This window comes from Saccostrea echinata, unplaced genomic scaffold (genome assembly GCF_033153115.1).
Source record: "Saccostrea echinata isolate AGI-Se365-2 ecotype Australia unplaced genomic scaffold, CSIRO_AGI_Sech_v1 ptg000041l, whole genome shotgun sequence".
NCBI classification, from domain to species: Eukaryota; Metazoa; Mollusca; class Bivalvia; order Ostreida; family Ostreidae; genus Saccostrea; species Saccostrea echinata.
Window position 1 is genome coordinate 4,815,436 of NW_026889790.1, and position 14,991 is coordinate 4,830,426.

The 14,991-nt window shown below is 34.6% G+C and overlaps 2 protein-coding genes across 3 annotated transcripts; one reads left to right on the forward strand and one right to left on the reverse strand.

Annotated features, from left to right (window-relative positions):
* Window positions 1-398: 398 nt before the first annotated feature.
* LOC133200816 (membralin-like) lies at window positions 399-8,604 on the reverse strand. Its single transcript, XM_061336632.1, has 11 exons — window positions 8,509-8,604; window positions 6,716-6,894; window positions 5,543-6,134; window positions 5,273-5,383; window positions 4,816-4,938; window positions 4,489-4,589; window positions 3,487-3,544; window positions 3,266-3,349; window positions 2,159-2,291; window positions 1,902-2,001; window positions 399-1,502 (listed from the first exon to the last, which is right to left on the reverse strand). Exons 2-11 carry the CDS (start codon window positions 6,890-6,892, stop codon window positions 615-617), a joined length of 2,367 nt encoding a protein of 788 aa, XP_061192616.1. The 5' UTR covers window positions 6,893-6,894; window positions 8,509-8,604; the 3' UTR covers window positions 399-614.
* A 182-nt stretch (window positions 8,605-8,786) lies between these two features.
* LOC133200967 (BRISC and BRCA1-A complex member 1-like) lies at window positions 8,787-14,991 on the forward strand. Of its 2 annotated transcripts, XM_061336780.1 has the most exons (7): window positions 8,787-9,000; window positions 9,558-9,616; window positions 10,662-10,782; window positions 11,068-11,174; window positions 11,558-11,681; window positions 13,241-13,327; window positions 13,940-14,991. In XM_061336780.1, exons 1-7 carry the CDS (start codon window positions 8,806-8,808, stop codon window positions 14,120-14,122), a joined length of 876 nt encoding a protein of 291 aa, XP_061192764.1. In that variant the 5' UTR covers window positions 8,787-8,805; the 3' UTR covers window positions 14,123-14,991. The 2 variants fall into 2 exon arrangements, with proteins under 2 accessions (XP_061192764.1, XP_061192765.1); XM_061336781.1 differs by lacking the exon at window positions 13,241-13,327.

Here is a 14,991-nt window from a genome sequence, read left to right on the forward strand (position 1 = left end):
CAATAATTTTTCCGAGATACAGTATACTACAGAATACAAAGCTACTACTTTATGAATGTGCCCCCTCAATAATGTCATCCGACCCCATCCCCCCCCCCTTTTTTTTTTTAATTTTGCTTGTCAAGGAATTTTCGTTCAGCGTTGTCACAAAACAGAAAATGTTTGGCTGTAACACCCCCCCCCCCCCCCCCCCCCACCCCGGAAATTGCTTTTGGGCCTCTTATGTATCCAAGGGCGACAATATCTGCTTGGAATATTGCCAAAGACAATATAGGCAAGGTGGCTATAGGGTACTGTAATATACTCTGATAATAACATAATTTATATGGCAGTTATTCTATGACACTAAGGAAATTTATATGGCAGGATATCCTATGACACTATGAAAATTGCCAGGATAAAGATAAGAATTTTAATTTCATTTCTAACAAACACATAATTATATACATGTATTCCTTTTATTTTCATCACAGAATTCATACCATCACACATGCACTGCTAGTCACAAGTACACAACAGCCAGGAATTTAGTAAAAGCGAAAGATCAGGGGTATTATATTACATCAAACATCATTGCACTTGAACCTTTCAATGAAGTTTAACTTCAGTCAATATCACCTTTCTTCAATAGAACTGTTTACTTTAGGATCTTCTTCTTCAGAACACAATTTATCACTGTTTAAACGTTTTCCACTTCCAGAGTGGCAGTTAATATATGAGACTGAAGCACCAGATTGATCAGATAAAGTTACATCAAATGGCACAGATTTTCTTTGAGCACCAGAAATCTCGGGTTTTGAGTCCTGGTGCACAGATGTATGAGAGTCCATTTTCTCTACAGTTTGTTGTATTGAGTCACTTTCTACATTATTGTCAGTAACCAATACATTTCTGTGTCTTAGACTGATTTGATTTGATGGTACAGTAAAATCAGAATATGATGCTGATGCAGTAGGAGAACTGGCTGGACTTGTTTGTTTTCTTTTTGTTAATTGTTTTTTATCAGAGGCACCTGCTGGCTGAACTCCTATGCTGGTTACTTCTGAGTTGTTTTCATTTGCTTGTTGATAACTGGTCTGCTGAGAGTTTAAGTTTGCATTCTGTTGTCTGTTGTCAGTGGTATCTGTTAGTGAATTGTCTGGTCTCTGTGTTTCTCCTGGTACATTGCTCTGTTGTGTGGTGTCTGAACCAGTTGTCAGCTGGTTTCCTGTTGCAATTGTGGCTTGGTTGCTGGTTTCTTGTCTTTGCTCAGTATTGCTTGCTTCTTCTCCTTGTGTTACATTGCCTGTTACTTGTCTTCCATTCTCGGTTGTCTGGCCTGGTCGTCTGGTATCTGGTGCCGCCCCTTGCTCGGTGTTGTGGTTTGCGTCCGGTTGGATGTTGTTCCCTGCACCAGTCTGGGTGTGCTGGTTGTTTTGTTGGTTGGTGACAATTTGCTGAATTCTTTCCTGCTGTAAAATTGCTGGCAGCTCATAGTGATGGAAAAAGTACAACATGGAATGCTGTGAATAGGAAGGAAAAAATAAAAATAAGTGACAATTGAGAAACAACAATGAAAGATAGAAATCTAACAAACAAAACTGTTTCAAAAGATGAAGTCATATCAATAAATACTATGATTACATAAATTTGGATTTATTTAATATTGATGAAATTATTTAGTTCCTGATTTATTGTTTAGTATGGGAGGAAAGCTTTCCAATTTCTCATATGAATTGCTATATTTTATTTTCCAATTATGCACATTTTCCAATAATGCACATTTAAAAGACCAAATCATCTTAAATATTGATCAACAATACAAATAAAAATTGAAAAAGATGTTGTTCTCCAGAAAGGAAAATCTTTTTTTCAGTTACTGTAGAATACATTTACACAGTAAAGACAATGTATAAGTTTACCTGAATGAAAAGCCAGGACGTAAACAGAGCGAGTCCACTGTACTGACCGTTAAATCTATAGTGGTAAGCGTAAAACGCAAAGTGGTACAGATAGAAAAATCTGCAAAGAAGACATCAATAATAAATATAGATGTAAACAGACCTATCAATTCATACATCACCTGTATGTCGAGTTAATAAAGCTAAAACAGACCGTGTTTATTGTGTATATCATAATATCGTGTTTAGAGCCTCTTAACTCTGTAAAACACACTCACCTGAGCCAGTGTCGTTTACCGATGTTGGTATGGCAACAGATAGCATCGTACTGGTCGGCAATCCAAACAATCAGGATAATGTAGAATGCTGTTGTCGTATCGTTAAAGAACTCGGTCATGATGGCTTCCATTCCTTTAATTAATTTAAATGAAAAGAATATTTGCAAAACTCTATTCTGACTTAACTTAAGCTTTTTTATTTTTTCAAGATTTGAAAATTCACTTTCTTATGAATTCTTTAATAAGAACTTATTCTTCATCATTTTCTTTCAAAAATAAAAAAAATACTTGGGTTTGCTCATACGTGTAAAACAAACATGCATAGCAACTTGGCTTTTTATACTTCTTTTAGCAATCAGAATACGTTTTATTTCCATTAGTGAACTCTTCAAAGGCGTGTTTGGTCGTTTGACAGGGACAGCATGGCGTTGCGGATAATACAAAACATGCCAATCTCAATCCAATTTTTAATGTTAAATGTATTTGTCATTCCAATTAAAGAATAGAAGAACTAAAAGACATGTGTAAGAGAGCGAGAACCCTAAATTTATCATCCATTAATAAAAAATATGACATTTCCGAGGCATGTGTATTGTATTTAGATGTACCATACGATAAATAGATACATACGATCAACAATAGATATAAATTGATATCTTTGTCATTCCTATCTCTTGATGTATATAAAGTCCACAACAAAAAAATATTTCATTTGCATTTTCTTAGGATTTGTTCATCAACATTCAACATATTGTTTACATGTTTACGTTACGTTTGTCCCTGAAATCCCGCGAGATTTGTACATTTTCCGACTTTTTCACAAAAGAGCGCACTAAGAAGTATATCTCTTCCATAGTGGAAATAGAACGTATTTTTGAGAAAGTATGAGATAACAAAAATATATTCAGCTTTAAAATACATTATGTGGCAAAATACTTAAATATATGCATTAAATGATTGCTTTATTAGTTTTTCTAGTTCTCAAAAGCACACAAGGTGTGCATACTTATTTTTATAATGTGCATTACATGTATTCTAATTAAATAGTCACCAGACAGTGATTCAATCTCTGTATCATGATTGGTGGAGTTTGGTCACAAGACTTACCAACCAGAGCCAGAATAACAGTTAGAAGTGGAGCAGCAGGAAACGCTATGGTAACATTCATCTCCAGCATCTGTAGCAGGTCCACTGAAAAATATCATACATATGTACACATACAAACTTATCAAAAACTTCTTTCTCTCTAATATTTTCTTATTCAGTTACCTTCTCTTTTTTCTGATTAATTTAATGACATTAAAGAAGTAAAATAGAAGCTCTCTTACCAATAAAGATAAAGATCTGGTGATGAGAATATCTCAGTAAGGTAGAAACACACACCGTCTGAAAAACAAGGAACAGCAATATAACAAATCTATCACAAGATGAATAAAGTTCATAATATACGTGTAATACTAACACTTAATTTGTACTAAATTTAGTAAAGGTTAACAATAAGCAAGACTGATATTTCCATGTATCAACTAAGGATGGAATGGGGTTTTTGACCTATATTTATATATGTGTGTGAAAACATTTTCAAAAATAAAGCATTAAAAATTTTTTTTACAGGATTTGTTTTGTTAAAATCCAATGTCCAAGTAATATTAGTTGTATTATACATAAGATCCACAACCTGTTTAACAATCATTACAGACTTACAAGTATGGACCTGGGTATGATAAAACACAGTTATCATAGACTTACAAGTATGGACCTGAGTATGATAAAACACAGTTATCATAGACTTACAAGTATGGACCTGAGTATGATAAAACACAGTTATCATGGACTTACAAGTATGGACCTGAGTATGATAAAACACAGTCATCATAGACTTACAAGTATGGACCTGGGTATGATAAAACACAGTCATCATAGACTTACAAGTATGGACCTGGGTATGATAAAACACTGTCATTATAGACTTACAAGTATGGACCTGAGTATGATAAAACACAGTTATCATAGACTTACAAGTATGGACCTGAGTATGATAAAACACAGTCATTATAGACTTACAAGTATGGACCTGGGTATGATAAAACAGTCATTATAGACTTACAAGTATGGACCTGGGTATGATAAAATACAGTCATCATAGACTAACAAGTATGGACCTGGGTATGATAAAACACAGTCATTATAGACTTACAAGTATGGACCTGAGTATGATAAAACACAGTCATTATAGACTTACAAGTATGGACCTGGGTATGATAAAACAGTTATCATAGACTTACAAGTGTGGACCTTGGTATGATAAAACACAGTTATCATAGACTTACAAAGACGAGCATGATGAAGGCTGCAGCCAGGTAGGAGCTTCTAGCCATCCACATACTGACAAAGCGGTAGTGTTCCCCAGTCACAACATTCCGAAGGTATCCTAACATGTACACAAGGTTTCAAATCATGTCAATGCAACAAAGGAACTTAATATCACAAAAAATAAAACAAACGCAAAATAACTTCTTCCAAAATAGCAATCATTCTCTTAAGTATCATGAAAACTCACTTATCCTGAGAGACTTGTGGTTACTATTTAAAAAAGTTCTGTGGATATTTCCACATTAAATTTCCACTTCCCTGAAATATCACACAGAGTAGTCTACCTTTATTGTCCTCTTTCTCGGCCAACTGTTTGATGCTGGACATGAGAATGTCATCGTATCCCAGAAACTCGGCCAACAGGAATCGACTGATGCTGTCTCCAAAACAACTCTCCTTTTCTGGATCTGAAAAACATTGCAGATTGATCTACTGTATAACAAACTCTAAGTTCAGCGTCTATAACTCACTATACAAATCTTCAAAAACAATGCAGATTGATCTACTGTATAACAAACTCTTAAGTTCAGCGTCTATAACTCACTATAATACAAATCTTCAAAAACGAAAAAGAAACTAAACTCGTAGTAAGATTATGAAACTTTTCTTTCAGTTTCAAATTTACAGTTACATACAGCTTTTCTGGTATTATTTGAACACAATATAGACATGTATAAATGTTTATATACATAATATTTCCTTTATCTTTGTTGAAGTCAATAAAAGATTTTTGAGACTTACCCAGAGTCACTAGCATCACTGTGATGTTAAGCCTCTGTCTGGTTTTAGGGGAGAGTCTCAGAAATCCATATTCTAGAGCATATTCCACAATATATTTCTCCTCTGGCCAAACTACAAAAATTTATAACAGAAAATAATATGATTTTTAATCAGCTGCAGTAACATGGAGCTTACATATAACAGTAAGTACGCATTAAGGTTAGATGTCACAATGGCACTCATACAGAACTAGTAAAAAGATCAATTTGACCTCCTTTCCCTTTAACTCACCCACTTTGGCCAGCATTTCAATTTCTGAGAGATGGTAAGAGGCGGGATTCTCGTACATTTTTTGTTTCTCCGGTGGTGAGTAGGTGGTGTTCCCCTCCATATGTAAATGAGAGTCATCAGAAAACAAGGCCTCCTTAGTATCAGCACCAGGTAACCCACCACTGGCATTGGTCTGCTCAGAGAACTCCGCAGGAGCTTGACTACCATTAAGAGTGGTCTTTCCCTCGTCAACCCCTTCCACATTTATGTCCCTTTTTTCCACCAGTTCTTTCTCCTGCCCACTCTCATGGTGTCCAGCTTTTCCCTCTGTTTCATCTTCCCCAATGTGCCCCTCCTCTCCCTCGGAGCTTTCTGAGTCTACGCCTTCTTCGATGCTCGCCTCGCTATCATCGTTGAAGAAATGCAAGGTAAAGTCGGAGTATTCTTTTTCATATGAGTTAATGATGCTGTAGTTCTCAGATGCATTGTGGACAATTTCTACTCTGAGAATTCCATTCCTTGGCCAAGTGTTTTGTACATTTGCCAGGCAGTTGATTGGGGTGCGAGCAAAAACTATGTGTATGTAGGCAAGGATCCCCAACACTAAAAGAGCCTAAATAATCCAAAATAGGCAATTCAGTTGTCAGTGATATTACATGCATTCATTAGACAGACAATGAATGAAATAGATAGTTTTCATGTGACATATTTTTCCTTCGCGTTACTTCCCTTGGCCGCCATCTTGGAGGTCAAACTAGTGAACTTTCCTCTTTGAGCAACCAATTTCAAACAAGTATGGCAGAAATAAAAGGGCAAAAATCTTTGAAATACTAAAATTATTAATTAAAGGAAGCTTTTGTAAAGATATATTCGTAAGAAAAACTGTGTTATCTTCACTTCATTGCCTTGAATTGAAAGTTTAAAGTTAAATAATGAAGGAATCTGGGCTTGTTGACCTCCAATATTAGAACCAACGGGAAATAACTCTTTATAAAATCACATAAGCAAAAATTATCTACACATTAGCTAAACGCTGTGTATTACTGATTTTTAGAGTTCAATTAAAAATCCACAGCATACCATCAAAAAGGTGATAGTAATACACACCAGTGGCATACAAAATTTGCAAATCAAAATGTTATTTTAACAATGCTGAAGATTTTTGTTTAACGACATTCTAATAACAATTATTACCTTCAGTAAGATGGCAAATTCTAGGATCCTGCGAACCGGTTTTGGGAAGGCCCTTGCATATGTTAAAGCCACTCTGTAAAACAAGGCATGGAATAACCTCTCTCTCATGTTGAAGAGTGGGTTATTGGGGCGCTGTGACCTTCCTGGTCGACCCTCATTTTCTGCTTCAGCATTCATAGCTAAAATGTTAAATATACCAGGATCAATTGCCTGTTTGTGAATATTGATTTTATACATTTACTAGATTAAATAAAATATCAGAAATACTCGCCCCTTGTTAACCTCATCAAGCTATATGTATATGGTAGTGCAAGATACATGACATCCTACTAGCTTGGGCTAGTGGCATGCTTGCCAACCTCCAACATGTAAAAATCTGGTCATGACCAGATTTAGAAAGTAAAAAATCTGGTCATAATGCGTAACGACATTCACGACACATTCACCATGATTAAATTAAATATATATGTAAATATAAGCATTTGTTTATTTAGAATTATTTTATTAAAATGAGGTTTTAACTTACAATGACAAAAAATTAATATATATTGATTAAATTTACATGTTAAAAGAGCATTGAAGGTTTCATTATTCAGAATTGACCTGAATTAAGTGTACATTTTTTTTTAAAGAAAAGTTTTTTTCAGAACCTGCATTGCTGATTTGAAGCACATGGAAAGTTTGTGCTAAATTTGAAAGTATTCCAATTTTGGTTTTGAAGTTATTTTTCCTCTCCCGAATTAATTTAATTAACAAGTGCTATTAAATTTACAGTTATGCCTACACTATCTTCAAACACTTTATTTTATCTAATGAAAGTTGTTTTCCAAAATTCCTTGATATGTACATAAATATCGTTTCTCGTTTTTCTTGGTTCAATTTGTTCCTGCTGGCCCTGATAACAATCTCGTTCTATCGGACGCCATTTTAAATTGACTTCAAACTTTGATTTGTCAAAACAACTCTCAGATAATTGTTAACACCTGCACTGATAATTTACTGGTACACGGCCTACTGAACATAGCCATCGGCATTGTTTACATATATCCAAGCTGGGATTGTAACTGGAAGTTGAAAGTGCAACCTAATTTACGAACCAAATCCTGAAATTGGGAGATTTTCAGGTTGTTCGGCAAAAATCGGGTGAAAAGCATGACCCGCCGTGTCATTAAAATTAATCAGGTTAAGGTTCGAAAATTGGGTGTAACCCAACGAAATCAGGTGAGTTAGCAACTATGGCTAGTGGATTAAACCTTTAGCTCAGTCAGTAGAGCATTGTCCCCCTGGATCACAAACATCTTAAGCTCAAGTAAAAATCTTTTTATTATACCCAAATGTTGTAGAAGGTGATTGAAATTCTAAAAAGTCCAAGTCTGTTTCATGATCCTGGGGTCTTGACTGGCATATCAGAGGTTCCAGGTTCAAATCCATTTGGAGGCACATACATGTCTCTGTTACATACATACAAATTTTTAGGATCACCCTGTGCAAGGTATAAAAATGAGAAAATATTGGATTCACCTTTTATGCAAATAAAAATATGTAAATTTGTTATTCCTTGATCAAAAATGTTTTTGTTAGTTTTTGAAAAATGATTATTTCTATTTTAACAATTAGTGGCGGCTAACAGCCCACCTACATTAATGTGTCAGGTACTCTAGTCTACAGTACATATTGTCATACATCATTACAAGTGTACATGTCACATATCAAGGCCTGTTATATATCGACTTCATTTTGTAATGAAGGTCGATTTTTTAAAGATAACATGATAACAGATATTCCGTTCTTACCAGTCACAAAGCAAGAGAAAATTCTTTACAAACAACCTGAAATTTTGGGAATAAGTGATGTTTTATCGCTTTGATGTTGAGTACGAGCTTTGATGATAGAAAAATTAATCTCTAAACCAGACCTTGCATTAACATGATAAAGTTAATGTTTTACCTGCATAAATCATTTCATTGATGTTGTTTTGGGATTTGTAAATATAATTCTATGAATATTCTCTGTAGATACTGTTATTAATATGTCCATAATTGTTTTTAATGCATTATGAAATATATTTGCGTTTGCTTTGAGACTACAAAATGGAGACCGAAAATGAAAGTGGAAATGAACAAGAAAATTATTCCCGGCTTGTGTCGAGTGTTATCCATGAATACGATATCATTGACATGCAGTCGGGTTCCAAAAGCGAGGGAAGCTCAAACGAAGATGCAAAATCTCGGGATTCCTGTCAGGATGACGTCACATTACCTCGTGTGAACTGCCCAGAAAAAATAGTGAGTTTTTATTGCAGTCTCATGTGTTTGAGGATAGGCGCTTCCTTGGAATTTCAAAATGAATCTAACAATTGTGGTATATGTGTATGACAAAAAAACCTACCACGTAGTCATATTCCTCCCACTTAAAGACACCAAGCAGTTCTCCTCCTATAGCTCTCCTCTTGCTGCTTTTCTCTAGCAGCTATACAAAGACATTTAAAAATGGCTACAGGGCACAGATGCTTGGGGACGGACCCCCCCACCCCCACCCCTTTTCGTATCTCAAGGGTTCTTCGACTTTTTAAAATATAAAACAGTTTTCTATGACACATTCACAAAGTATTACAACTGAAAAAACTCTCTGATACTGTACTATAAGAGAACAAGGTTGTCAAATTCGACAGACGACTTTCGACACCTCCATGGGAAATCCTCAAAAAATGAAGGCAAAAGCCACTTACCGGCTGGAAGTGTAAAGGTTTCCTGTGCTACAGGGAACTTGGGAAGGGAAAAATGTGATGCTTATTTACATTAAATGTGTGTATTTCTTTTTATCATATATCTTTTATTTTCAGATAATATGTCTAGATATGAGCTCAGAAATGGATAAAGTTTCATTTCGGTCTCGATCAGGGTAAGCATTTTGTGTGTGTTTCTTAATATACTGAAGACAGTGAAAGGACTTGTAAACTATAAGCAGTTCTTTCTGAAAATATACTCAATGCATACTTAATTTATTTAGGGTATTGAAAATTTAGTGCAAAATTTAGAAAGAGGCTGTTTGGCACAATCACTCATGAATTAGTGGTTTTTCATATATTCATAATTACAGCAAATCATATTAAGCAGCTTTCATGATGGATTGTATGTTGTTTTATGTCCCGTTCGAGAATTTTTAAACTCATATAGAGACGTCACCATGTTCCGATGAAGGGCTTCAAATTTAGACCTTTACTTGCCACTGAGGGCCATTGAGCAGTGAGGGTTCTTATCGTGCCAATGTCTGCTGTGACACGGGGCCTCGGTTTTTAAGGTCTCATTTGAAGGATCCACAACTTTCACTTCAAAGTGTTGAGCGCTTGGTGATGGAAGAGTTGCTACCTATTTTTAATCGACTTAGGTCAGTCGTGGCTGGAGCTCGAACTCAGACCTTTCGATCACGGAGCGAGCACTCTACCAAATGAGCTACCATGAACTTGCTAATAAAGGATTGTTATAGAACCAAAATAAGAATGGTTTTTAAAATAAATATGCTATCAGTGATTTTGTCAACTTGCAAATTTGTTCCGTGCTTCTTTTTAATTCAAGTAGCAGTAATTACCTTTTTTTAAAAGAATGACCCTGATGTATTGAACTTTATGCTACTAGGCTTAATAAATTCTAGTCATGAAATTATTAAAGCATATTTTACACAAGGAAAGACTCTTAGTATGTTTGTGACATTGATGTGATTTTCTTCTGTTTGAACGACATTGATGTTGTTGAATGTTTCTTGCCAGGGATAAGTGAACCCCTATGCTGATGTCTTGATAGGGATAATTGGATGCCCATGAAGTTGAATAATTTCTGTTTGTACACAATGCTGATGTTGAATGTTTTTTGACAGGGATAATTGGATGCCCATGAAGTTGAATTATTTCTGTTAGTACACAATGCTGATGTTGAATGTTTTTTGACAGGGATAAGTGGACTCCTATGAAGCTTGTCCGGAGGGCTCTGTCATTTTTTCTCCACAGTAAACAGCGAATCAACAAAAATCATCAGTTTGCATTAGTCCATCTGTTTGACAAAGCATCATGGGTAAATCTATTTCACTTAATCTTTCATTCAATCAAAAGAGTATTATAGGAAAAACAAGTAGATGATCAATAAACAGGCTAAAAACAACTTCTCTAAGGTGAATCAATCACTCACATTGTTTGGAGAAAAACAGAATGGAATTTTATAAATTCGCAGTAATTCAAAATCTGACAGATTTGTTCATCAAAAAGAATACTTATATGCTTGATTTTAGCCCTCATATGAAGGTTTTATCAAACTTTTAATGGAAGATATCTGTTTACATTAATGCTTTAATATTTCTAGGTTAAAGATTTTACTGGAAATATCAAGTCCATAATGAATGCCTTAGATGATTTGTCTGAGACGGTGGAGCTACAGTCCTTCAATGCGACCTCCCTGTTTGACCTCATGTAAGCATCCATTAACAATTGATCAGAAAGAAAGAGCTGAAGAGTTTTTATTTGAATTTGTGTAGAAGTCTTAATATTAAATAGTTACATTATGAATGAAATCATTTTCCAACGAAGAGTTCTCCATGGAAGACTTTGTCCAATTTAAAATCCTTTTAAAAACGTGAATTTTGGGGTTAAATTTTATATTTCTGCAAGTCTGGAAAGGAGGTGATATACCTTACATGTAATGTTTTAAATAAATCTTTTGATAATATGGTCTGTGGAAAAGAGTGATTGATTATTTGGCTTAATATTTAAAACAGTTTTACAGCATAGAACTCAGTTTAAATGATGAAGTACATTTATATACATATGTATCCATGGTTGTCTTCTTATTTCAGTCATCAGTGCGTGCCGCTTCCAGAAGTGGAGGGAGACGTGACAATCCTGCCACCTCCTTATGTTGTTAGGATGTTGTTTATTTACGGCCGATCTAATGGGCTTATTGAGTTCCATGATAAAGAGGTAATGATGTACCATTATTTACGGCCGATCTAATGGACTTACTGAGTTCCATGATAAAGAGGTAATGATGTACCATTATTTACGGTCAATCTAATGGACTAATCGAGTTCCATGAAAAGAGGTAATGATGTACCATTATTTACGGTCGATCTAATGGACTTATTGAGTTCCATGATAAAGAGGTAATGATGTACCATTATTTACGGTCGATCTAAAAGGACTAATCGAGTTCCATGATAAAGAGGTAATGACGTACCATTCAGTGTTTTCAATAAGAGCCGGCAACCGGCAAAATTAACCGCCTGTACGAGAAATTTTGCCGGCTATGAGATATTTGTCATTGGAATTTTGATGGGGTTGGTACGTGAAATCCATAGATTTTATCGCGACTATCTACATGATCTAGAGTAACTTCTCTTGAGTGTGCTCTTTTTCATGGATGTTTTATTTGGTCCAAATCTATGCTACAACATGCGAGATGCCGAGAGTTAAGTTTAAAGAATATATTTTTAATGAATAATTAGAACTTCATAAAAAAAATATCACAACTCAACAATCGCGATTATTACTTTAGCTTCAAAGATATGACCAAGTTGGCACAAGATTATTAAGAATTGTAAGCTTCATAGGCACAAGCGTCAGGTATCTATGGCCTATAATGTCGAATAGGAAAATGTTTTTAACATTCACTGTCACTTCACAAGCTAGGTCAAGATTAAAATATCAATCACAACAGCAAATATTTATATCTAGACCGATATAAGTTTACGTAGGACGTAGGAATTCTAACAGAATTTCCTCAAACTGAAAATGTAAAATTTGTTTTCTCGATTATTTGTGTTAGATCTCTTGAAATACGGTAACAGTATTACTTTGCCCATTGAAGAAGGTTTTATAAAGTAGAAATTTTATTTTTTATTATTTTGCTCTGTACAAAATAGTGAAGCATCTAAAAGTTTATGATAGTTTAGTCTAAGATTCCAGAATATTTCAATTTTTTGGAACTGTACATGTCTATAATAGATACATAGTTTTCAGAACAAAAACCTCAGTCTGTCAAAAATCCATATAACAAATCAGGGAAAGGAAAAAAACAGTTTTTATATGGCTTTATAAGGTTAAATTATGTAATTGATTGGACAGAAATGTGACAAAAGATGGTACTTTTGTTGGTCCCCAGACCCCTCGCCGAGATTGGCTTCCTGCTGTTGCAAATATATTTCCTTCTATTAAAAATCTTATTGAAAACACTTCCATTATTTACGGTCGATCTAATGAACTAATCAAGTTCCATGATAAAGAGGTAATGATGTACCATTATTTATGGACGATCTAATGGACTAATCGAGTTCCATGAAAAAGAGGTAATGATGTACCATTATTTACGGTTGATCTAATGGACTAATCGAGTTCCATGATAAAGAGGTAAGGATGTACCACAGTATTGAAGTAAGGGATGATGAGGAGTTTGTAATTACACCAACTCTGCTTCAAATTACAATTTCTTATAGATTTTTTTGTAAATATCAGACTGTTTAATGTTAAATTTGATTTTTCAGAGTTATAGATTGCTGGATAGTTCTCCATACTTTGTTTTTGATGCCCTTTATGTCCATGAACCACCATCTGAAGAGAACAAATGTGAGGTCAGTAAGCAATGTTGGATTTAGTTCAGAGTAGGTCTTTTCTATTTATCCTCCAACAGAGGTCAGTAAGCAATGTCGATTTAGTTCAAGAGTAGACCTTTTCTGTTTTTATTGTAAGGTGATCCAACACGTGGGAAAGAATTTTGTTATGCCAGGACCATGGCGATTTAATTTTTTGATACACTGTGCTACCAGATTTATACAAACAGTGTACAGTTTAGGAACACAGAATTACTACTATTTCTTAATTGGCTGTTGCAAATTACTGGCCTATCATATATATTTTTTTTGTACCCTTTTTCTCAGTTCAAGTGAAAATTTATCAAGGAGGAGAATGCTGATATACATTTATATGACTTGTATTTAGTTAAATGGGTATACAGACAGAATGTCAACAAAACAGATTCCTGTTCGTATTATCTGTTATATAGAAAATATCTGAAAACATGATTTGAAACTGAATAACAGACGAAATTGCAGAGAACAGCAGGGACTGTTACTGACTTTGTCAGGATATCTTTGACTGTCTCTTTGACTTTTATATGTTTATTATTTATTGACTATTTCAACCTCTTTAATGTTTATGAGTTTTTTATACATTGACTCTTTCAGGAAATCTTTGATCGCCTCTGTGATTTTGATGAGAAGGGAATGTCCTACATCTTTGAGGCTGCTAGAAATCCAACTCGACTCTATGATCAAATGTCACAACTATTGGCTCACCCTTTACAGCGCCCTCTACAGGGTGAAGTCTCTTATCGCCTCCACAATGTTGCTGATCTCACGGATACCTGACAGAGAAGGACTATTACTTAAAGTTTGGTTATCTAAATAACTGGAACAGCCATGAAAGAGATTTAACACAATAGGTGTGTTCAAAAGGGCTACATAAACTATAAAACTGTAATATATTTGCCCTCAGTTGAAAATTAGAGGCATGTCATTTTCTGTTATGTGACCTTTATCTTACCATATTGGTCTGTATTGCAAGTACATGGACATGAGAGGAAATTTGTAAATGAAGTTTAAGTTTTTCTGATTCAGTATAAGCTACTTCATTTAATCAACTCAAACTACAGATATAAACATGGGAATCAGTGGAGAGAGTGGACAGGTAGTTTGGGATTCATGATAGACATTCTACAAATGTGTTTGTTCTTTCAAACACAGACACAAACACATACATGCAAAGAAAAACACAAACATGTTTGAAGTTCTTATCTTCAGCAGTATAAATGTGTAATTCTTTACACATAGATAGAGTTAAACAAACAGATCAGTAACTTCAATCACTGACTGAGGCCATAGTACATATATCAGACTCAGCACAACAGGCTGAGAACCAAGACAAAAACTCTCGTGACAGACAATATATAGAATATGTTGGACAGAAAGATCTATAATGAAAAAGATGACAAAATAAAAATTCAAATCCATATTGTTGACAATTTATCTAAATAAAAAAAACATACCACAAAGTCAGATACGTCTTGAACAACAGGAATTTGGTCTCATATCTGCCTCTCATTGTCCTAATTTTTATTCATTTCATGTTTTATGTTCCTTTGAATTTCTGTGTTAGAGGCAATAATTTACATTCATTGTTAAACATATAATCATATGTACCAATCTTTTGTTATTAAAGATGTTATAAACAAATCAAA